Genomic DNA, 25,442 nt, shown 5'->3' on the forward strand with positions numbered 1-25,442 from the left:
TCTGCCCCCCCCCCCCCAAAACCATATTTCCATTTTGAAAATAAAACATGCTTAAAATCGCTTTAAACTATTGTCATTGTAGTGCGTATTTAATGTGGCGCTCCACTCTGATGTTGTAGGAGAAACATTTATTAAAACGTCTATTTAATTAAGTAGAACGTGTTGTCTATATTTATTTAAAGTTGCGCATTTTGATGTGAAGTCACATTTCTCAACCCCCCCCCCTCGTCACACATCGTCACAAATGTCTGACCCCCCCCCCCCCTAGGTGCGTGACGTCATTTATGGACGGCCCCCGATGAGATCTGTAAACGAAACACGTTTTATTTGCCACATCGAGGGACTTATATGTCTGTGAAGCAGACGTACTATCTGCCGCTCTGTGTTGTTACGACCTTCATTCTACACGACCACGCTCATGATCGCCTTGTTGCAAGTTCATCTCAAAAACGTTTTAAAAAAAATTCCCGGAATCTCAGAAGCCATAGCCCCAGTGGTGGGCCGACAGGGGTTGGGGGGTGGGGGCTGGCATCCCTTGTGACGTCACCGTCGCGGGTGGGGTGGGGGCGTGTAGCCGGACTTTGCGACCCTACATGGGCACGGGACGCGCGCGAGCTCCGAGTCGCTTCGCGTCTACGGGACGCCCCCGAGGCAATCGGCAGCGAATCTCTTCGCCGCTCCCGCGGCCGCCGTTCGTTGGTCGTCGCCCTGGGGGCAGACGCACGTGCTCAGAGAGACAGCCGCGGAGAGGCCGAGTGGCGCCTTCAGCCCATCGACACGGGGGGGGGGGGACACCCAAAGAGGCGAAGCGGTGCCGCAGCCACCTTGGCCAGGGGACAAAGTTGTGCTCGCAAACTCCGGTGGGAGGCCAATCAGCTTCAAAGGCAATGCCATGTAGCATTACTACCAGAGCACGTGTTTGTTTGCACGCTCACCAACAAGCACTGTGGCGTGGTTAACGCAGACGCGATTCCTTGCAAAAATTTTTTTTCTGTTTGGCGTTTGAACATCTCAACAACTATTCTTGGTTCTTTCGGTAAAGTCACGTAGAAGGGAAATAATAAAATAATAAAAACAATACAATTAAAATTCTCACGACGTTTCGATTGCAACACAAGCAATCATCATCCCTTCTACGCGACTTTACCGATAGAACCAAGAATATGAATCCCTGTAGTCACGAAAGCTTTAAATCGAAATCTCAACACGTCTTGTATTGCCAGAGAGGGTGACACACTCTCATACTTGGCGGACGAGCGCCGGGGTCACGCTCTCTGTTTTTTGTTCATGTTTTTGTTTTTTGTTTGTTGCGGTTGCACCCGATTCAAGAGCTGAATGGCTCACAGGGCTATACCTAATAAATGAACTTGAACTCTCTGAAAACTTTGCCGCGTTCAGAAGTTCTCAGGGGCGCGGTTCACCAACCCCCCCTCCCTCCACCACACACCTCCCTCCCCCCACACACCTCCACCCACCACCCTCCCTCCACCACACACCACCCCCCCACCACACACCTCCCTCCCCCCCACCACACACCTCCCTCCCTCCACCACACACCACCCCCCCACCACACACCTCCCTTCCCCCCACCACACACCTCCCTCCCTCCACCACACACCACCCCCCCACCACACACCTCCACCCACCACCTTCCCTCCACCACACCCCCCCCCACCACACACCTCCCCCCACAACACACCACCCCCCCACCACCTCCCTCCCCCCCACCACCGCCCTCCCCCCCACCACACCCCCCCCCCCCCACCACCTCCCCCCCCCCCACCACCTCCCTCCCCCCACCACAACCACCCCATACAAAGATGGCCGCCGAGTAGAGCGGCCGTGACGACGCCGCCGATTGGTCGAGGCGCGGCCCTCCCTCCCCCCTCCGCCCCCCCGCCGGTCTGGCTGTGAAAGCGGCGCCTCAGTCGCTCCGCAGTGTGCCCGGTGCTCGTGGTGGTGGTGCTCTTCCTGCTCTTACGCCGCATCCTCCTCTCGTTCAATTCTCCTCACGACAGCTCAAGGGGGAATCGGCTCCTTCGCCACGCCGCGAGCACCATGCCCTACGAGCTGAGTGAGTGCCGCGGGGCGGTGAACGGGGTGAGGCCTGCGCGATTTAACTACCCCGAGGTCATTCGCCGGTCTCGACTAGCGGGGCTGGCCGAGTTGGGGGACGCCTTGGCCGGCAGCGCCGGGCGCAGCGAGTGCCCCCTTCCCCCATGTTACGGCTCATTGCCCGCGCGTGTTTATTGCTCCGTGTTTTTGCGGTGAAATACGTTGCTTTGTAGCCACTGAGTTGAGGTTGTCGACGATAACTCCTCGGTTTATCGTTGATTTAATCAAGTTAATCACGGGACGTGCTTAGAAAGGGACGGATGTGTCTATTAGGGTTACGACATAAAGCGTATACTGTACCAATGTTTTGGTTTATTTAACGCGTAAGACGTTTAGACTACAGCAAGTATGGGCTGCATCTGTAAGGGAATCTGTCTTCACTGTTCCGAAGAAATACAACAATCTGCAATGTTCGATACTTTTTGCTATGTGTTAACGAAAAACGTGATGATGTTTGTGTATTGTTGTACTGTACTGTGCACGTATAAATCGCTTAGTTTCATTTCTATGTTTCGGTCGAAAAATATTTCATTCGACTAAAACTCACACAATCGACTGAAAGTATCGCACCACAGGACAAACATCGCCCCCCCCCCTTGTTACAATGCACGGTATTTGGTTCAGAATGAGGATGCAGACGTGTGGTGTTGTTATTACAAAGCGTTCATTATCCCAACTCGTACGACTGCACACCTGGAAACTTGGTGACTCCGTTGACAACAAAAACATCGCGTTTCCTTATTTTTTTGTTAAAACCCGACGTCTTAGCTGATGTCCCTTCTCCCCCCCCGGCACTGATTTAAATGGCACGCTACGTGAATCGCGATGAAGTAGGCGTCCGCACGCAGCCAGCTGCTGCTGCTGTTGTTGTTTGTGTGGCAGAGCCGTTGTTGTTGTTTGTGTGGCAGAGCCGCGAAATCCGCAGGGCGCGGATTAGTCGAATATCGGCGACGTGGACTTCGATTGAACGAGCGGAAACGTGCAGCTTGTTGTTGTTCGGCTTCGTCTAACAACATCGCGGTGGGGTTGTTGAGATTGTATGCTGCTGCGTTTAAGTGTAAAAGCCCCGAGCTTTTGGTATCCCTCGCCTCTCGCCTTCACCACTTCTCGTCGCACAGAACCGCGCCCGCGTATCCGTGAATGATGGTCGGTCGCGACACCCCCCGTCCCTTTAACAACGAAACGAGAGGATTCCTCCACAGAATGTGGCTGTCGACTGACGCTGGGTCGTTGTGATTGCTGGCGAAACGTCACCGTACTCGAATTGTCAATGTGTGTGGGTTTTACTCTCCAACGCACCAGCCTGTGTTGCTGTATTAGTAACATAACTACCACGTTCTGTTTACGTGACCAACCTTACTAATTGGCTGTGTCGGGTGGTGGCGGGTTTCACGACACATTTATATTTTACGCGACCTAACCCAACACACACACAACCCCCTCTATCGTGGATGATGTTTGTCGCCCAGTTTCAACAGTACAACATGCGAGTCATGTGAGTGTTTGTTTGAGAATGATCTGCTCACGAGGCCGCCGATGGGCTTCCTGTTCGCAGTTTCTCACATTCCTGTCGAGGAGGTCTAAACCCACCGATATAAATACGTTGTGGTAAGTGGCCGTAGTGTAACAGGCGTCAGGTCTATCCCTGCCCCCCCCCCCAACACTCTTTAACAAGCACAAGTTTCACAAATACAGCAGCCACTCGATGGATAAGGCAGCTAAATTGAGACGGCGACTTGAGCGGCATCACGAATGGGGTCGATACGTTTCGCTAAACATCGATTGCTTGAGTGGTGGCTGCAATTGTAAAGGTTGTCTGCAGGTGTATACCAACAACCCGTTTGATTGTAAAGGACAAGACGCCTTTGATCACGATAACCAATCCCCCGTTACGATCAAACGCGGGGGTGGTGGCAGGTGGGGCCCGGGTGGGTCACATTGTGCAAAACAATTGAACCTGTTCATCATAACCTGTTGATGTAAGTGGAAATCGAAGTCGATGGAAGGGGTGGGGGGTATAAAGGCTGGGCAAGGAGGCAGTGGGTTCAGGTGTGAGAAGCAGAGGGCTGAGGCGGCCATTTGGACAGAGATGGAAGGGAGGGATGGAGGGTGGTCAGGGTCCAAAGATGATTATCGTGCTCATGAGCAGCGCTCCAAGCTGAGCTCTCATAGGACATGTAACATGGTATATCTTACTGAGCTCTCAAAGGATGTGGAACACGGTATCTTACTAGACTCTCAAAGGACGTGTCACAAGTACCTTCTGTTTCAACGTAATTTCACCTTGTGCGAGTTACCAGACACTATTGTGTCATAAGCTTATTCACTGGCGATTGAGCTGTATTAAATAAACTGGTAACAGGTTTTCCCGCCTTCCCGTTCACTTTGCAGCCATCCAATCCTACAGGAAATATAAACTTCAGAAACCTATAAACTCTGATGTGGTATCTCATTGACACGGCCGTGTCAATACCTCGGCTTTATTTATCCGAGCACCTGCCACAGTTTTCACTGCAACTCTTTAAGAGTCTGCAGATGCAGAACAATATGCAACGTTCCTACGTGCCTCTATTGCTCGAGTGACTTCATGTATGAAAAATGCATTTACCAAAATATATAATCTATATATAACAGCGAGCTATATATGTTAGAGTAGGGCACTCCGCAGTTGCAGTGCGACGGCATATAGAGAGGGTGGGGGGGGGAGGAGGGCCTCTTTAACGTTTCCGTATCATCGTCCAAAAGTGTCTGCCCGGGTTATTCAGGGGTTCACGATCGGTGACGAGTGGATGAGTCGAGCAGTTTAATGAATGACTGATGCCATTCGGTATGCTGCCGTTGACACGCCTGGGGTCGGGCTAATTGTCGCGAATTGATGTCTTAACTACTGGCAGTGTATCTTTTTTGTTATTTAACACGTAGGGGTTTTGCGACCAATATGATTCACGATAGATTGTTTGTTTGTGTCCGATCGCGTAAGTAAAATGTGTAATCGGGCAATTGCGTGACGAAGCTTATTGCTACTAACAGCGAAACGTCGTACCAAATTGTTCCAAGTTATGAATTGCTCTCAAACACACCGGTGTGCGTAATCAGTAATACTTGGTCATGTTTATTCACGTGATAACGTATTCATTACGTTTGTCGGGTGGCTGAGGGTTTACGACACATGTTAATCACGCAGTCGGACCCAGAAGCCATTATGAAATAAGGCAGTGCAGCTCTGTAAACCAATCTGCAGGGTGTGGTGGTTGTGGTGGTTGTAGTTGGCTGAGCAGGGTCGGGCAGTTGTTGGGAATGGGCGTTGGCAGCCTGGCTGGCAATGCTTTGAGAATGTCACGGCTTGGGTGTACAGTCGTTGAAGTAAAGGTTTTCATTTACAAATGCCTTGCGTGCCGTTGGGAGGTTATTTGCCTATGAAATATGAAGAAACATTTGCAGTACGTTACTCTGTAAGGAGTTTTTTTAAAAACATTGATTAAAAAAAAGAATTGTCTCTTTTCCTATTAGCAGATCTGAAGTGCTGAACCAGGGTGTGAATGCCATAAAATACGGTGATTGTTAATTTTATACAGAGTTGTACTCCTGTTATTGACCCCAACGTGATGGTGGGGGGTGGATGGTGAATTTAACCTGTGCCAGAATTACAACTCGCAACTTTCCATTTGAGCCAAATGCACTCACAAAAAGCCACTTGGCAGGATGTGTACACACAAGGTGTGTGGAATTGAAACGCGAATGTGCATACAGTTAGATTCGGTGGGGGGAAAAAACCCCAACTTGTCTCCATGCTTCGGCAAGTGCGAGGGCCATGTTTTATCTTCAGTTCGAGCCCATGGTTGAAATTCCTCATTCCTGTTGTGACATGCAATCACGTTTTGACACACACCTTTCACGTGATTTTTATTTGTTGGACGTGTTCACATTTCTTCGTAAAATGCACGATGTAAATTATAATTTCCAACAAATCGGTTTAAAAAAATATTACAGAAAGCTACTGCTGAAATAATAGATTAGCTTTTACAGTCGGTTATATATGTAATAAAGCTCGTTTGAGGCGACTTCTGGAATCCATCTTTTATTCAACTTGTATTACATATAGATAGGCTTTTTAATTCGGTATGCTTGCCCGTCTGCTTTCCAAAGGTCTGGAAACTCACTACATTGCACTTAAAACAGATGGTTTAGGCCTTTTTATGAAAAGAATGTATTTCTATAATTACATGAACTGATTTATTTGATTATTTAATTGAACAATGCAAAATGCCTCTTGATTATTAATTGTTTACTTAAATAATCATTGATTTGTAGCTGTACAGGAAACACTTGTAAATGCTTAGACTTCTTCACAGAGCAGCACTTGTGTTTTTACAGTCTGTGCATGCGTGTATGTTGAACTTATTCCGCACTGTATGTAACCCAACCGTGCCAATTGGAGGTGCACAATGCTTGCATATGCTTGTTGTGCACTGCACGTTGGGAGACTAAAGACGGATGGGTGTCCGTGCTTCGAGGTTTAGGGTTTCACCGGTCTGAATGAAATCTGAATGAAATCTCAGCTGCCTGATAATGTGCTGTGGAAACTTTGAACAAGCAGTCACCACCCAAATGTGTACTGCACTTGCTTGCAAGAGTGTAGGGTGTTGTGTGCATGCCGTGACCAAATTGAGTAACTGGGTTTCCAAAGTCTCCGACTCGCACTCGAATTGTGGAGTCGGTTTGCGAAATTGTGTGCATTAAAGTTATTTTATTATTATTATTACTACCTCTGAAGCCTTTCGTTTAGTGTTCATACTCTCACTTCCTGTCATGAGTGGAAAAGCGACAAAAACTAGGTGCTGTTGTGTTCACTGGCAAGGTCAAGCTGGGCTAAACTGCCTGTTGGTAATAATTGGTATTTGGTGAAGACTGTGTACAGTATATGCTGCTTCAACCACAATTGTAAAAACAACTGCTGCTGCTTAAATGGTTATCAAGTCCAGTCCCGGTCTGACTAGCAGTTAAAACACGTTGAGGCTGCCCTACTCTTCATCGGTGACCAGGAGCCAGTGGTGGTGGACGGTCCACATGCAAGAGACGTAATTGATTTTTTGTATTTTCCCTCCACCTCTGAAGGCTTCTCGGCAATATATTTTTTCCATTCGCCCAAAAAATGTAAGGGAAATATGTCACAGCGTAGAGAGTTGTGGCAAAAAGTTGTGTTTGTCCAAATCTCAGGTAGATATGTTGGTTTGAAACCAGGGGTATTGCACGGGTAATGGAGGGGTGGTGGTTGTAAAGGTCAGTGGGAAGGTCACTCTGTAGGAGAAGCGGTCTGGCCCTGCACTTGAGGAAGCTGCTGTGGCAGCGTATCAAACCACAATCCATCTGCGCACGCAAGGCGGCAGTGCACCACACGTCACACGCTTCATTCGCAGCCTCACAACATGCTGCAGTCCACAACACACTCCTCTGGATTGCTCACAGCCTCACAATCTGCAGTGCACTATACACCGCACGCTTTTACTCACACCCTCATTGTGCAGTGCACGGTCATCTATACTGCGCACAACTACCCGCAGCCTCACAATGTACCGTGCACAATTCGAAGTACACGTTTGTGCGTTAAACTTGTTTTGCACCGTTCGTAGCCACATGCACAGCCTTAAATTTGCAGTGCAAGAGAAGGCCCTGTCACTGCATGTCATGGGTGTTCTAGATCGACTTAGCCACAAAAAGTTAACATTTATTAGCTTGTAGATACCTCAACTGTGGGTCCTGGACTGTCTAATATTATTATATTTAACGTTAGTTATTAAAAAACCCATTTAATTCCCTTTCAGAAATGCTCCAGTTACATTGCTATTTCTTTGCTGCTATAAATGACATGCATCTCTCCGGGGATGTCACTGGAGAACGCCTAACATCACAAACATTTTAATTTCTCATTCATGCACCTTGAAACTGATGATTGGATATCCTGGAGTGCATAGCCGAGGTACTTATATCAGTTAACAATTGTTTGTGCCTCGAGTTGTCTTCCTTTAAGCAGGAGATGAGACTCGGGCTCGCAGTATGAGGTGATGGGATTCAGTGTTCCGCTCCTCCCGATTATCACGGTTGGCTACGTATGGTGCAAAAGAAGTTCAACATACATACACACATGCATTCATGTGTGGTTCCACGTGCATGTGATGCAGTATTTTGGAGCTGGTGTTGCTGAATTGTGCAGAGGTCATCGCACGTGAGAGTCCTAGTCCGCTGAGCTTCACGACAGCCAATATGACACCTAGAGCAACTAGGTTGCTGGTCTATCTATGCAGATGTTTTAGTTTACCTCTTGTATTTAGTTCTTAATTGTACTCCAGTTATCTCCTTTTAAATTAAATGTGGAATTGGAGATACATTGCTCATGTAGTATCCTTGTGAATACAGTGAAGCACACACAGGGTTTTCCTGGATCCAATGAAGGATAATTAATATTGCTGGTATTATTCCATTTGGGCATTGCCTCGCCCCATGATTGCTTTGGGAGGTTGATGAAATGGGTAGTGCCTCTTTTGGGGTAACAGCAGTAGGTGCTAATGAAAGACTGGGAATGTGGAATTGCCACCACTAGCCCAGGTCCACAAAGTGACATGTGCACACCACGTTACACTCGCTTGAGTAGGGAGACATACATTTTTGTTATTACGGCTGGTTAATAAACTTGCAGTGAAAGCATCAGCTGCTGCTTTTCACAGCGCTAAACAGCTGGCCAATCACATGGGCTGTGTTTTGTGCGTGTGACGTCCTGACTGTCTCTAGAGGTTTACTGCATTGCGCACACCGCTCCTGTTTCTGTGCCTCACTGTGCTTGGTGACCCTTGTGCTGCCAAGCCGCATTATGTCCAGTCGAACAGTAATTATGCTCAGTGCTAATGTACAGTTGACAAATGCTGCGAATAGTGCGCCTTGTTCCCATTGCTTGCTTGTCATGTTTCAAACGGACTGCCTATTTGCTCTTTTACCAACCCTCATGTCCCTTAAAATCCCATGCTATGTCCCATACAAGTCAAATTGTTTCCTTCTAAAAAATATATATATATAAGTTGCAATCATCTCCATTGGTGGACTTTTCACATTTTGATGTCAGGAATTGGTAATTTCATAGGACTACTCCTGTTGCCTTCCCTCCAAAGTGGTGCTAATTTTATCAGCCCCAGAGTGATTGGCTAAGTCCATCCCACAACCATATTACGTGGTACGTGAATACAGTGGGGTTTTTTCAATTCGAGTAAGCATTGGCCCACTACTGATTCCGTGGTCAGCATTTTAAAAAGGCTTGCGGGGCTACTGGCTGGAATATTGATTTCTATTCATCCATTTCCTCTCCCACGACGTTTAGGTTGCACGCATTCCAAAATTGCACCCATAACTAATTTTGCACGCTCTTGTCACCCTTGATTAAGTGTATTAATCAAATGAAGTCGTTACAGAAGTCTGCTGAGACAGGTTTGCCTTTGTGCAATGTCATTTAAACTAAATCTGGCCAAAGTCTGCAGCTGTTTTCATTTGCAGGATATTGTGGATATGAACCCTAATTGAAGTGTATTCTCTGCAATGGTTTTCCTGCTGCGTTACCGTCCCTGTGTTTGGCCATACACATGAGTAACAATTACTTTTTGAACTTGACCTGGCCCATTCTTTGGTAAACGCTGTCCTGATTGAGTAACTTGTGCATTGTGCAACCGTCATCACCGTGCACACAAGGACAGGCAGAATACATGCAAGTTGCTGGCCACACCACCCCAACCGTATGCCATGCGCCAGCCTTAGTGCCCGTTAACATCACTGCTATTTGAATTTACGACCTTATTGTGATTGACATAATCGATTCACAGCACCGCAGTGATTATATTGCTTGCATCTATGTGGGCACAGTTTACGTGTCTCGTCGACGCACTGGGTGTCTGTGAAGCAAGCATCTGAAAGAAGGGCACAGTATCCAGTGCCTGCCCCCCGTTCCCCTGCAGTGTTGTTTTGCCCATATCCTGAGCCGCTGTGCGTACCATGCCGCCCTCAGACAGTGTGTTTGCCTGCCTGCCACAAGTGGAACGTGGCGTGCCCAAGGTGCTGGGTGGGGACCCCAAGGGAGTCAACTTCCTCTACACCAATGGGCGCAGCGTCATCATCCGCAACATTGAGGTGCAGTGAAAGTGGTTCGTGTTTTGTAATGGACCTCACGGGGTCAGTGAAAAAATCAGTGGTTTCCTGACTCAAGCCAGCAAGTGCCGATACTGAACTCCGTTGACAGCACTAAACCAGTGGTGCACATTTTCACATTCCTGTTGCGAGCAGCCATTCCCTCCATACGAAGGCCACCGTTAAACTCTTCCCAAGTGGTCTCAGGCATGAAGTGTTCGGTCAACCCCCGACCAGAATTTGAACTTACAGCCTTCAGATTGTAAGCAGAGTGCTCAAATCACTGTACCGTCTGGGAAATTCCCGTTGTGTAAGGTGATTCGTGTTTATTGTGCAAGTGCCTTGTGGAGCTGACGGTTACACGAGACGTTTGACTACTCGCGAATGTTTACTCGACTCGCGTGAGTGTTGCTGTCCCTCTAAACCTTATTGTGTCATGTAACAGCTGTGCAACTGTTTCGTCTCTGTATTTGCTGCTGCCTCTTAAGTATGCATTTCCATGCTGTGTATTCTGCAGTCTTTCTACATAATTGCTTGAACATTACCCCGCTCTCTCTGCTTGTTGTGTTGCTTCTCCACATGTGCACTTCCTCGCTGCATGTGCTCAGTGTTTTTAGCCTTGTTCTCTGTTCCAACATCTGCATTTGTTATTTCGCCGAGTTCCATCTTTCGACTATGTGATAAATTAGGCTGCTGTGTGTTTAGCAGTCTGACTGTTTGCTTGCCCTGTTGTTTTACGTCTCCCTGTGCGACGATCATTGTGCACAGAACCCCGCAATAGCGGACGTGTACACAGAGCACGCGCACTCCACCTCCGTCGCCAAATATGCGCCCAGTGGCTTCTACATCGCCTCTGGAGGTTAGCACCACTGCATCTCTCTACTACACAACACCAGTGTCCACAGATTTCCTTACAAAAATATAATTGGGCTCTCTTGTGCAGAAACTTTATACAACAAAAAAGCTTGCCACATTATTACCCCCATTGCCTTAGAAAATATACAAAAGGCTAACGTTTCAGGAAAAAGTCCCTGATGCAGAGTAAGATGATGGAAAAACGGTCCAAAATCTTAGCCGAATGTGTTTTCTGTGAATTAATCAGTTTTAATGACAAAACTTGTGATTAATATAGATATTGATATGTGCCAAGTCTCTTAATGTGGCCAAGTTTACGCACAAAACGGAAGTGTTTGATTTTTTTTAAATCAAATACTTTTAAAAAATGCGGTCGGTTCTCGGAGGTTTGAATTGTCTCTTGATAAACCTTATATGGTATTCAGCATCCGTGCTGCAGCCTTCCAATGTCCGGCCATAACAGGCCGCTCAAAGGCGCTATTTATTGCCATGCATCACATCAGGGTTGGCTGGCTGACAAATGTGCAAGGCTGCCTGGCTCTCTAGAGGGAGGGACCGTGGTCAGAATGTTCATTGATTCTTTCATCGCCTTGTTTGATCAGTGGCTTTTTCTATAATACCTTATACAGTTGTATCAAATCTTGACTTAAAGCTTTCGTGACTGCAGGAATTCGTATTCTTTGGGTCTTTCAGTAAAGCCACGTAGATAGAAAAAATCATAAAAATAATGTGTGTGTTATAAAATATAAGATTCTTAACACACATGGCAGATTTCTTGACACATGTATGCAACTATTGCAAGCCAAAATAGGCAACTCTGATGTGAGATCACTGTTTCATGATGAAATAATGATCAGTATTGGCTTGATTTTGGGCTCAAGAAAAATTGCTAACCCTAACCCTGTATCAAGTGAAGTTCCTAACAAACAACACCAGAAATTGGGGATTGTCATGGTATTCACACTTCAAACATTCAAGCCGAGGTATTGCAAGCACGGAATCATTAGGTCACGCTGTTGTGTTGGTAATATATTTCTAGAATATCTGGGATAATGAGGTTAGTCTTGCCCAATGCCATGTGCAGTGACATTACTCAAGGGTCTACATTAAGGCCAACGTTATTATATTCATTTTCCGCATCCTTAATGGTTGAGTAGCCATTACTACATTGTTGATGGGATAAACATGTTGATGTAAGCTCTTCCCACAATCACTCGACGAAAAGGGCAGTGGCTCTTGTGTTATCCCCACGTCGCCCGCTCCTTGTGTGCCTTGCTCTGTCAGCGTGTGTCGTGTGGTAGCGGTATCGGTGACACGCATCTCGCTTTGTCGCAGACACCTCGGGCAAGGTGCGCATCTGGGACACGACCCAGAAGGAGCACCTCCTCAAGTACGAGTACCAGCCATTCGCGGGCCGCATCAAGGACATCGCTTGGACCGAGGACTCCAAGAGGATTGCAGTGGTCGGCGAGGGGCGAGAGAAGTGAGCCTCGTGGAGTAGCCCAGTTGCTGCAAAAATAATTTACACTCTTCTATCTTTAAACAAAACACTGACAAAACGTGTATGTATGTTGAACTTCTTTCACACCGTACGTAGCCAACTATGCTAATTGGGGGTGCAGGGGAAAGAGAACAAACTGAAAACAAAAGAGCATTGTGACGATGTACGTGCGATCCACTGACTAGCTAGTCGCGTTCGAGGATCGTGCAGGGCGTGAGAGCAACGATGTGTGAAATATGCACGTGCCTGGTAGTGAAGGGAATAGGTTTCCGGAAGGTTGTGTCTTGAGGTTTTGAGTATTCTCGGTGTGATTTGAAGCTTTCACCGGGTTCTCCGATTTCCTAGTGTGCAAATATACTCAAAAGATTTCCCCAACATCCTAACCCTGACACAAACCCTTCAGAAAAGCTAGAGACTTTTGTCTTTTTGTTGTTTAAACTATTACAATTATTAGATTATAAATATACATTTTAAGTTATCTGGATGCATGACACTATACCAAAGAACACACATTATAACTAGAAATTTGGCTTAACCTTTCATTTATTTGTGGTTGATAAAATAAGTACGACTTTTCATCTTCTTGGTTCCTTCGGTAAAGTCACGTAGAAGGGAAGTAATAAAATAATAAAAATATTTTTTTATTTTATTACTTCCCTTCTACGTGACTTTACCGAAGGAACCAAGAAGATGAATCCCTGCAGTCACGAAAGCTTTAAATCGAAAAGTACGACTTTGTGAGAACCTAGCAGTGGGATGTACTAAAGAGTTGACTGGCCCTGGCCATATGAATATTACAGTTGCACCATTGGTTCAGGATTGCCAGCTGAGATGCCCACCTCTCTACACAGGATTGAGTATGGGCATATGCCGATTCATAAACGCACCATGGCGTAAAGTAGTACAAGTCGCAGCGTTTGGCAGTAACAAACCTGTGCCGGCAACTGCTCCCATTCATCCTTGTCTTCCTCTTCATCCCCATCGTGCTACTTTCCCTGGCTACTCCTGCGTGCAGTTTTGGCGCCGTGTTTCTGTGGGACTCTGGCTCCTCGGTGGGTGAAATCGTGGGCCACAGCAAGGTGATCAATAGCGTGGACATCAAGCAGACGCGGCCGTACCGCCTCGTGACGGGCAGTGACGACAACAACGCTGCCTTCCTGCAGGGCCCGCCCTTCAAGTTCCAGTTCACCACGTCGGTACACAGCCTCCCTTCCACTGCTGCGTCATGTCCTTGTTCTTAATCGGAAGTTGCTCCATGAAGGGTCAAGATCTACTGTGAACTTAATTGCCATCAGCAGCACACCCAACAGTAGCAGGTCTGTCTGACCTGCTCCTTTCTGACCTGCTCCTCATCGGATTCCTCCAGTCTAAATAAAGACTCAGCAGTTAATTGATCTCGTATTTAAGGGAGTAATTCATTTCACAGTTTAGCAATATTGGCGTGTGAAATTCTCATCATCAGGCATGATCAATCTACTGGTGGATAAAGGCCTTTCCCGAACTTTCCATCGTTCAGGGTCTTACGATGCAACACACAATCAGTCTTGGATCAATAAAATTAATACCAAGTTCTGGACAATTAACGGTCTTCCTGTGGAGAGATTGGCCCTCAACATGGAAATGTAGAATTTTCTCCTGGCTCAATTTTGCCAATGGTTCCCCATTGCTCTGTTGAGCATGAAAACACTTTTCATGTAATCATGTAAGTATTTTAATTAAACTTTCCTCTGCACGCCTTACCTGTTTTTCAGGATCATTCCCGCTTTGTCAACAGTGTGAGGTTTTCGCCCAACGGCAACTTTTTTGCCACAGCCGGCGCAGATGGACAGGTACGGTCAAGGTGTTGAGTGACTACAAATGGACATTGCTATGGCATTAGGCTTCATTTACCTTTACTACACACCCTCTCACCTGTGGATGTCACGGTATAACGTTGGAATTTCATAATGCTTTTTCTTCTGTGATGTCCTATAAGCAAGTGTATGCGTTCATTTAAGGGGCTCTGGAAATTATCAGGAGCAACAATAGGCCACAGAACCAATGTTGGTAAGCTTTATAATGGTTGCGAAAGAGTAATGCGTTTGTTCGGGGTCCACAGAATAAATGCATTATCAGTGGCAACAGATCCCTGCTATTTTCATTTGGTTTTCTTGCTGGTCCTGTGAGAAGTGGCAGTATAATCATCGACGCATTCCATTTATTCTGCATCGGCAACTATACAAAAAAAAACTGTTCTCTTTTAAAGTGTGGCTGCGTTATTGAAGAGGGAGCAAACACCTGGCATATATTTCAGTCGCACTGTGCCTTTGTGGGTCCGTGGACAGAGTCTTGAGCAATGCAAGGTTTTTTTTGTCACAGATCTTTATATACGACGGGACCTCCGGACAGAAGGTTTCCTCCCTGGGAGGCGAGAAGGCCCACGATGGAGGCATCTACGCGGTAAGGGGTCACCCTGCCCGCTACCCCCTCGATAGATCTGTGCAACTTCCATATATTCTATGAACTTATTTATTGTGATGATTGCTGCATAATCTTGTGATGACGGTCACGTGAAAGCATACCCTGTCCATGTCGCTCTTTCACTGCACACTGAGGTCCTCTTTTGAGGAGGCTTGAGCCAACATTTTCACACTGGCCCAGTATTCAATTGAGGTGGGCGTACCCACTCTTTACCTACCCAACCTTCGTAATTTACTAGTTTGCCGCCTTACAGCATATCTGTATTACTGCAGGGTGCACATAAACATTAGGGAATGAATATCCTTACCCAGGGCTTTAAATCACCTTGTTCTAGAATAAACCTGGTACCTCTGGGCTGTGGGTCCAGGATCCACTTAATGTAGTTGAAAAGTTAAACTTGATAGGAAGTCAACAATAGTTGCCGTACTGAGAGACTGGTCCTCCACCATAAGAAGGTAGCATCTACCACCATCAACCCAGGATCACCAACGAGACGACCACCAATTGTTCATTTGAATAGAGGAACACTTGGAATGTATTAACACTTTATTAGAGTGTGAGGCAGAAGCCACTGGACAAACATAGCTCTAAACCTCGAAAGCCTTTCAAGTGCTGATGATGGGATATCAGCCTTCCCATTTGACTTGATCCACCCATTTCTTTTGTTCTTAAGGCTGCCATGGAGCACTGTCAAAACACTGAATAATTTAAGCCTGAGCACATCAATGGTTGATGCTTTCCGAAGTGAAACACTCCCTAAAGTGGCCTTGACTTAAGAGATGGGCAGCATTATTGTGCCTGTGTGCATATATTTGCTTGCCTGTTTTGTTTGTGTGGCTTCCTAAGAGGATTGGCTTCAGTTAGTAATTTAATGCTAAATCTGAACAGTTTGACTGTTAAAAGGCTCGATCGAACAACATGATGCACATCTCTTGATCAATACAATTTTTGTCACGAGGAACCATTGTCCGAGCACAAGCTTACATTTTGGTCTGGGGTGAACTGAACCTATCGGATGAAGTTAATATTGGTTGTGAAATGGAGAGAATGGCTATTGCTATAGAAATATATAATTGTTACAACTGGCTCAGAGCCACCAATTGAGATTAGCACCAATCCAATGTTTGCTTGAGCAGGCAGATACTTGGACTTCTTAATCATTAATGGTCATATAACATTCGTGATTATGGTGGCAAATGCTTTTTATGTTGGATTAAGGGGTTAATGCATGATTGAGTTGAGTGGAGCTCAGACATTGACCAGCTGTTCCGTGCGTCTGTTGTGTCTGCACGTTCTAGTGGGTCTAAGCCGTACCGGCCTACACCACAGCACTGCCGCCCACCCTTCCCATACACCAACCGTCACTCTCTGAATTTACCTTTCCTTAATAATGTTATTCTTGCTCAAAATTATATATAAATGCGAAAGGATTTGAGAGCCAAGCACAATAACAAAATACCAATTGTATATATACGACTATGGATGATATTCAACGTCATTTATTGAAACTGCAAATAGCCCAGTCATTTCCGAGTTTGCTAACACTAGCTTCATCAGTCTCCGATAATATTGACCAGGCTACAGTGAACCATATTTTTCTCCCCTCGCTTGGGGCTGCCAATGGAGATGGGCAGCACCCAACACTCGAAGACTGCATTAAGATGCTCGACTTGTGATTAAATCGGTGCACGCCCTGCACATTTGTAACATTCTTTGCAAACACGGTAGGATGCTTCTTACTGATAACACTGAAACTAACCAAAAAATATATTCTCAAGACAGCCAAATTACCCTCTACAGTTACCATGCCAGAACTAACAGATCTACACAGGGTTTGGTTAATGGACACCATGAGTCCATACTCTGGCAAGACGATGCTAAACACTTTGCACGTGGATAATGTCGGTGTGTGGGCGCAGGTTTGCTGGAGTCCCGACAGCACCCAGCTCATGTCGGCATCGGGCGACCGCACGGTGCGGCTGTGGGACGTGTCCGCGGGCCGCGCCACCACCACCTTCACCATGGGCGCCGAAGTCAATGACCAGCAGCTGGGCTGCCTCTGGCAGGGCCAGCACCTGCTGAGCATCGGCCTGTCTGGCTACATCCACTACCTGGACCGCAACAATCCCAGCAAGCTAATCCGCGTCATCAAGGTGACCCCAACGGAACCGCAAACTCTAATGCATATTTTTGCTGATCATTACGATCGTGTAATCATTATTGTTATCTCTGTCATAGTCATTATTTTGTGTCTGTGTAGAACTATTTTGTTAAACGTGATAAATGATGGCCCATTCACCATACCGGTAAAAGTGGGGAGCATAGACATGGGAGCATGAAAGTCCAGTAAAACAATGCCGTTCACAAAAGTAGCCTATAACAACCTGCTGCCATGATGGTCACACGTCTAAGAAACATCCATGCTCAACACTCATTAGATTTTGAGATCTGACAAGATTGGGTACGTTCTGGTTGATTTGTTCATAAACTGTCATAATTTTCGACATAATATTCACAGTGATGGCCTTTATTGTTATTGTCACTCGTCATAGGGACTGTTTGTAATTTTCATCTTCCTGGCTATCTTTGTCGTCATCGTTAACATTTTCATTATTGCCATCATGATCAAGCATTAATAATCGCCATCATCACCACCCCATTGTTATTGAGACTCTACAACGTAGATTCATCGAAATGCCTCTAAGCAAGGTGTAATAAATGCATCCTTGAACAAGTGTCTTGAATAGCACCTGCAAGGCTGTAATTGTATGTCTGTATTCCCAATGAAAAATGATTCCTTATGGAATTCCAATGGGGTAATAAGTTTGGGTTCTACTATAGACGAGCAACTTCGAGCTTGAACAGGCATTTGATCAGATAACCCGAACGCATGACTTGTCATTGCCTTTTCAAATTAATAAATCAATTAGAGCAATGTTATGTCACGCCTGGTAGGCATTGACCAGCATCTTAATGTCACAGTAATTTTACTTGTTTAGTCTCTTGTAAACTACATGTTAAAATGTTTACATTTTTACAATCATAAAATGTTTACATTTTAACAATTATTTGCCATTAATTTAAATATTGTGGCAAGGCAAAAAATGTAATCATTACTTTTCTGAGAGTGAGCTGCTCCATTATATAAAATGACATGTTATTTCTGTATCACTGATTAAACCGTGTTTGGTTCTTGCATGTGGTTTTTATTACGATGGTTGCAGGGACACAGCAAGTCCATCCAGAGCTTGACGACGCACACCGGTTCTGGGTCTCCTACCATCTACTCGGGCAGCTATGACGGCCATATCAATATCCTGCTCGGAGGCACACGTAAACGAGAGTGTGCGTCGATTTGTCACTCAATGAGAAGTGGACATTGGGGTGGAGGGGTGGCAGGCAGGCAAATCCTGTATCAGAGTTCGTGTTGAAGTAAAATGTTGTGAAGTCACGAATGAGCTTACAAGTAGAAATGCTTTTGCTGTGGTACTGAAACTGTGAAATATTGTGGTGTTGTATAGCAGCGCACACCCACAATCCAGCAACTTTGAATCAGGATTTGTGGATCGGGCTGAGCTTTTTCACGAGATGCCTATCGTCCAACCGAAGGGGTGCATGCCTGCTTGAGGCCTCTGTAGGAGGTAATACATCAACTACCTTTCTGTCCCATTCATGCCAAGCTTAGATTATTCTCCCGTATACATTTAGTGTCTGTCAGTACACATGCAAAAGTAGAATTCGCCAACATTCTAAGCAGGGCCCTCTAGGAAATGTCTTAAGACTGTGCAAGAAGATGTCCCTGGTGAAAAATACTTCAACATTATAAAATGTCAACAGTGAATGATGGTAGCTGTAGCAAATTTAGCTTAACGTTCTCAATGGTCATCTTTATATCCAGGGACATAAATCATAGTCGTGTTTTATAGTGCAAACATGGGACGTTAATGTAACTTAAGGCTGAGGAAGTAGATTTATTGCTATCGGCACACTGCGAGCTTGAGCATGATGAGTCTCAAAGGGGAAACCACGTCCTTCAGGACCGATTAGAATAGCGGGTCGCAAGCAGCGATGCTCAAAGAGAAGCTTCAGCAGAATTAATGCAAGAGTTATGCAAGCTATACCTTGCCTGAGCACCTCCTGAAAAACATACGTGAGGGAACAAATCACCTCCCGCTGACTTGGCAGCAAGCCATTAAGAAGGAGAGGACCAAAGTCATTCTAACACAGAGAACATGTAAAAGACGAATGCACGATAATCTGTTTTCAATGCCATGGGATATAACGGACTCTAAGATACTTGACTGTGATACAAGTCTCCCAATTGCTAATAAAGTATCACAAATCATAGTATTTTAACACATGCAGACATCACCAATGCTGCTATTATATATTGGATAGGATTCCTTCACATATTACTTTGAACAGGTCTGGTGGTGCTTTGATTAGAGCACTGTAGTAACTTAAGATTTTATTTGGGAATCAACTCAGTCTATCATCCGTCTAAAACATTGTTTAGATCTTGATTTGAAGCTTTCGTGACTGCAGGAATCCATACTCTTTGGTTTTTTCGGTAAAGTCACGTAGGTATAAAATAAAATAAATCACGACGTTTCAGGCGCAACACAAGCTTCCGTCATCAGGTGGGAAAGCATGGTCTCCTGCTGAGGCAGACTCTTTTAAAACAGCAGCAGACCATGCTTTCTCACCTGATGATAGACGCTTGTGTTGTGCCCGAAACGTCGTGATTTATTTTATATCTACGTGACTTTACCGAAAAAACCAAAGAGTTTTTTTGTTTTTTTTTAGGAGGGGGGGCCGTGACCGGGTAAAACATCACTCGCTACTGATACTAGCTGTGGCCGGGAATGGAACTCGGGTTGGCTGGCTTTATAACTCCACCCCATCATCCCCTCCCCGAGGTGAGCAATAAAAGTGCCACTTTATGAGAAGTTAGTGGTCATTGAGGGAGACTGGCCCCAACCATATAAATGCAGAGCTTTCACTACTCATTCGGAGCTTTGAACATTGATGAGTTGCCACCCTCATCCTCGTTTTAGCAACGAGACGTTGACGTTGGCTCACCCATGGGGCCGCCTGGCCTCCCTGAGCCACTCGAATGTGGCAAGTGCATTGTACTGGAGGAACAACACGTTCTCCTTGACGCCTCGGTGCACATTATTGGGATGCGAAGACTGGCGTCAATGATGGCTTCTCGGGGCACGGCCACACCAACCAGGTGTCTAAGTTGGTGGTGGAGCCCAAGAACAACACCCTCGTGTCCTGCAGCATGGATGACACCCTGCGCTTCACCGATCTCAACAAGAAATCGTACAGGTGGGGGAGGTGGTACATCACCAACTTGCGTATGCTTAACTGTTATCTGATATAAAATAAAAACCGTCTTGGCAGTGGTGTTTTCACTAAAACTGGTCAACACCTACATGAACGTTGCTTTGTATCATTCGAAATCTACTAAAAACACGCACACCTGTATGGAGGCCAATGTGCGCGTCCGTACGCAAGCGACTCATGAAGACGCGTTTGTGAGCACGTATGCAGCGCCGGGGAGGCCGTGAAGCTCGACTCCCAGCCCAAGTGCGTGGCCGTGGGGCCTGGGGGCATCACTGTGGCAACCTGCATCGAGCAGGTGAGGCCACACAGCCGCCTCCAGTGGCGCTGCTGAGGGGTCCCAGGGAGCACTGCACCGCGCTCCCTCGGCACGCCCACTCTGCCTTGCTGAGTCCCGTTGTCGCCGTTCGACTTTGTTTTGAGTGTGTTTGGGATGAGAGCAATTATTGGCCCAGGCAGAAGGCAGAGAGGAATCTATGCTTTGCTTTTGTCGGAGCACTGAACCATCACCTGTGAGGCTCAAACCTAATAAAAACAGTGTGATTCTCTCCATTTGTTCACCAATCACAGGGCATAAAATTACGTGAATTATTATTTTAATTAAAATTGTTCAAGTCAAGATTTCAGCATTATTGTGAATAGGTGAAAAGTGAACATTATTTTTATCTACACCTTTGTAAAGATTTACAGAATTTATGTGCTCTCGCAAAAGAATATGGCTTTCCATGAGCTCAACTGGATGAATAAAGGATGCTGCAATTGGGCTGTGCATTTTGAATGCAGGTTGTGCTGCTGAAGGACAAGAAGCGTGGCATTGGGTTGGAGAACCCGGGCTACGAGCCCGAGGTGGTCGCCATACACCGTGACGGGGTCACCGTCGCTGTTGGAGGCCAGGTGTTGCATCCACCCACACGCACACAAAGATCCCCAGTATAGACTGTTGGGGCAAGTGCTGTTCGCGAGCACCTATGAAGGCCGGCATGGCACACGAGGTGGTGGGTGGTCAACCTGTCCACCTTTGTCTCAGGTACTCATTTGAGGCTGAGTCAACCTAGGGGGAGGCCCAGGACCAGTTCAGATAATATAATCGTTACTGGTGTTGGCCGTGAGCGGGAATCCAACTTGTGTCGCTGGGTTCGTAGGACAGTGTGCTAACCACCGCTCAACCGCTCGCCATACAAGCAGTACAACACCAAAGACAATACAACACCACACATGCATACACATGCATGCAAATACAGAACAACCATGAACAACATGCTTGTGTGGTGAATAGCTAAGAATCCAACCTGGGTCAACAGCATTGCATTGCATGCACATAAGCTTAAACATGCCCTCTGCACTGAACACAGAATGCCCATTTACTTGTCCCTCTCAGGGTATGGGTAAATGCACAAAAAAGGAAAGTCCACAAAATTGCCTTCGAAGATTAGTCAATATCTGCACTGCGCATAGCTGCCAAACATCAAACCTCGGGCATGACAGTGGCTGCACCGATTAATCATGTGACCGCATCACCACACCACAGGGTTAGCCAGTGGCTGCCTTTACTTCTCGCCCGGGTAATCGGCAGCTCTTGAATAAGCACCGGCGTGTTTGTGAATGGGCAGGACTCCAAAGTGCACTTGTACAAGGTGCAGGGCAACACCTTGGCGGACGCTTGTGTGGAGCCCCTCTCGGTCCACGGCGCAGTCATGGATGTGGCCTTCTCGCCGGACGGGACCTTCCTGGCCGTGGGCGACGCAAACAAAGTGGTCTCCATCTTCAGCGTGGCCGACGGCTACAAGGCGAGTAGTTACCTTCAGAATTTTGAGTGCCTCTGCAAGTGGAGTTTGTGAATCGCGCACAAATCCCCGTATGCTTGAGGACACGCACCTACCTACAGGATGATGTCACCATAGCATGCAGTACAGTGAGTATGTTGCTTATCAGTCTGCCCAGATATTTTACTTAATGCCTGCGTGTGAGTGGGGTTTCTCTGGGTGGCCCAGTCAAATATCCATGCAAGATAAGGCATTATCTTGCATGTATAAGATAAAACGTTGGACAAACTTTCATTACTGGACTCTCCTTTCGTGATTGATAATTTTCCAAAAAATCTTGGACAGATAAAGCACTGTTATCCCTTCACGTTTGGGTTTTTTTTATTCCAATCCTACATCCAAAATACTTATCGTATCGTACTCTTCTGAAATAATTTTAGTCAAGTGCAATAAATCTACATCTTGTTTAATTATTCAAGTTCTTGTTTCACAAGGTCGACCCAATGTGTGTCGGTGCCATTTGAGGTTTTTCTTGCTTACCATTCTGATTCTAAAACCCCATTGTTATTCCTCATTGACTAAAGAGAACAGTATGGTGGTGAGATGGTTTATGAGTCCAGATTACCACCCTCGAAATTGCTCCTCCAAGTCCACACTCCTTACGTGTGCGTGCATGTGTCTTATTGCAGTTGGAGAATTCATACTATGGCCACCATGCCAAGGTAGTGTGCTTGGCGTGGTCACCTGACAGCCACCACTTGGCTTCCAGTGGCATGGACATGATGGTGTACGTCTGGACGATCGGTGACATGGACAACAAAGTCAGGATGGCAGGTACGGCCCCATGACCCCTTGTGATGCATTGCCTATACCAATGCTGGGCCTGCCTTATGCTGGCTGCAGTTCTCTGCATATTATTACAAGTTTAACCATTGGTTGAAACTCACCAAGGAAATGTTGCTACCCGATTGCCAATTTTAAGCAGGGAAAACAGATTTTAAACAAAGATTTATTCTGCAGTTACACGCTGAAGGAAAATAATAAGGGCGGCGACTGGCATGTATGGTGACTTGGAAGTAACATTTTCCATGCATGATGCTACTATGGCTTTTCTTGTTGTTAAAAAGATCTGTATTTTAATGCATGCTCTTGAAAATATCTTCAGTGTAATACATATTAGAAGAATGGTTTTGCTTAACTATATTTTAGGATTCATACGTTCAAGATTTCTGCTGGAAATCAAACCTGCGTAAACAAAATTTAGGAAAATATAATCACGAGAATTACGTACTTTTAACTCAACACAATATAGTTGGCAGACTAGTGCTGCTGTATCTGTAGCAATGTTGTTCTTTATGCAATTATAGACAATGAAAAATTTTAGTCAAGATTTTTCTAAGCAGCGACTTTCTGTGGCTATTTTAAATAAAAAAAATGTTGGTGTGCAACAGGTACTATTTACGAATCCTAGAATAGCACCCTTTCTGCTATCCTGCCATCTACCGGCCACGTCACACCTCTACAAGTGGATGTCACATGGTGACCTCTCTACAAACCACCAAATCCTCCATAATGCAGACTATAGACGGCGTACGCCACCTTGTGCAGCTTCTCGGGAGGGGCGTTTGCCGAGAACCGCATTGTTGCAAGTGATGAAAGATTACATATTTAATTAACGAACTAACACTCCCAAGTGCCATGCCAATGACCTCTCTCGTGGTTACGCTCTCCCTTCTTGGCAGACTGCCACCGCATGAACCACGTAAGCGGGCTGTCGTGGCTGGACGAGCACACCCTCGTCACCACCTCGCACGACGCCTGTATCAAGCAGTGGACCATCACCTTCAAATAACGCGCCTGCCTTCCCCCTCGCACACGAGTGGAGTACCCTGGAGGCCCTGCACCCCCGTTAAGTCTGGACCCGCTCAGCCAGCCATTGGTTTATTTGTCATCCATGGATCACGACATCAACACTTCATAACAATAGGCAGTTTGGTAAACAAAAAAAGTGGAATTTTATTCTGCCTGTCATCCTGGATAGATTGAGTACCAATTTATGCAATGTTTTCTGGTTGCAAGGGTCCTTGCCTAATGAAAATGTAGAATTTCCACTGCCTCAGGAGCACACCACCACCCCATTGCTCATTCGAGCTGGGAGACACTTGACTTTTTACATCACCAATTACTTTCTTGAAATGATTAACTTTGTTCGGTGTGATTGTTGGTTAAGGGGCAGGTGACTCCTCCTGACTTTGTCTTGGCTGTGCAGGGGAGAGGTGTCTGGGGAGCGAGTTGTCTCGTGTACCTGAATCATGTTTCATAAATATGCATCGATGATATTTTTGTTTGCGTTTTTTCCTTGCTTTCTTACAATTTCTACAAAGCATTGATATACATTTGGAGAAAAAAATGTCAGTCATTGTGCTGCTTAAAATGGTGAACATTCCAAAGGGATATATTTAGTTTGGTACTCGGTGATTGGTGTAAACACTTAACTTAATTAATTGTTCTAATGGTTAGTGGTGAGAATGCACGTGGTGTGCAGCTACTGTATTTTTAATAAGGAAGCTGGGTTGGTGTGTTTTTGCCTGCTGTCTTGCTTGAGTAATGGGAGTTATAGCACTACATCTTTAGGAGGGTTATTAAATGACCAGATCTTGAAACTGGCACTTGTGGTATTGTTATTAACAGAATGTGTACCCCGAGTGATTTGCAACAATAAAATGCCATTTGTTCATTGTGGCCCACATTCTCAATTGTCGGTTGCATCCAGGACCTGAACCACTTTAACTCGCTGCTTTTGTAACTCAAACGTGAGCCATGCACAGTGCTTGTTAAATGTCGTGGTTTACAATGACATTAAGTGGGAAAGAATTTCCATGGCAGGTTTTGGCTGGAGGTGAAAAATGTATGATTGATTTGAACCAGCCAATTTAATGCATCAAAATATAAATCTGCAATTAGCATTTGCATATTTGTGGGAGAACTGTGAATAAATGTGTTCCAAATGTATTCAATGGACATGATGCGTGACAAGTTGGATAATTCCAGTCCCAAAAGTAATACAGTATTGAGCAAATACCAGAGTCTGCAGTAGTGCATGTTTGGGTGGGGATACCATCACATCATTTTAGCGAATTGACAACTCGACATTAGGGATTGGTGCATCAACGACGCCGCCTAAGCTCATATTTTAGACACCGCAATGTGTTTCAGTCCGTCTCGCATGAGAAGAT

At 45.8% G+C, this 25,442-nt stretch overlaps 1 protein-coding gene across 1 annotated transcript; it reads left to right on the top strand.

Annotated features, from left to right (window-relative positions):
• Nucleotides 1–1,869: 1,869 nt before the first annotated feature.
• Nucleotides 1,870–24,948, top strand: LOC144721719 (WD repeat-containing protein 1-A-like). The gene is made up of 15 exons (XM_078599589.1): nucleotides 1,870–2,074; nucleotides 10,160–10,281; nucleotides 11,047–11,137; nucleotides 12,469–12,616; nucleotides 13,650–13,830; nucleotides 14,386–14,463; nucleotides 14,993–15,073; nucleotides 17,014–17,247; nucleotides 18,319–18,406; nucleotides 20,269–20,428; nucleotides 20,654–20,741; nucleotides 21,227–21,337; nucleotides 22,054–22,230; nucleotides 22,896–23,040; nucleotides 23,949–24,948. Exons 1-15 carry the CDS (start codon nucleotides 2,059–2,061, stop codon nucleotides 24,056–24,058), a joined length of 1,830 nt encoding a protein of 609 aa, XP_078455715.1. The 5' UTR covers nucleotides 1,870–2,058; the 3' UTR covers nucleotides 24,059–24,948.
• The last annotated feature ends 494 nt before the right edge of the window (nucleotides 24,949–25,442 follow it).

Source organism: Lampetra planeri, chromosome 12, assembly GCF_965212315.1.
Source record: "Lampetra planeri chromosome 12, kcLamPlan1.2.h2, whole genome shotgun sequence".
Classification (NCBI taxonomy): Eukaryota; Metazoa; Chordata; class Hyperoartia; order Petromyzontiformes; family Petromyzontidae; genus Lampetra; species Lampetra planeri.

Coding starts and splice junctions, on each gene's coding strand:
- LOC144721719 (XM_078599589.1), top strand. Junction 11,138..12,468: donor CTTCTACATCGCCTCTGGAG/GTTAGCACCACT, acceptor GCTTTGTCGCAG/ACACCTCGGGCAAGGTGCGC. Junction 14,464..14,992: donor CAGCCGGCGCAGATGGACAG/GTACGGTCAAGG, acceptor TTTTTGTCACAG/ATCTTTATATACGACGGGAC.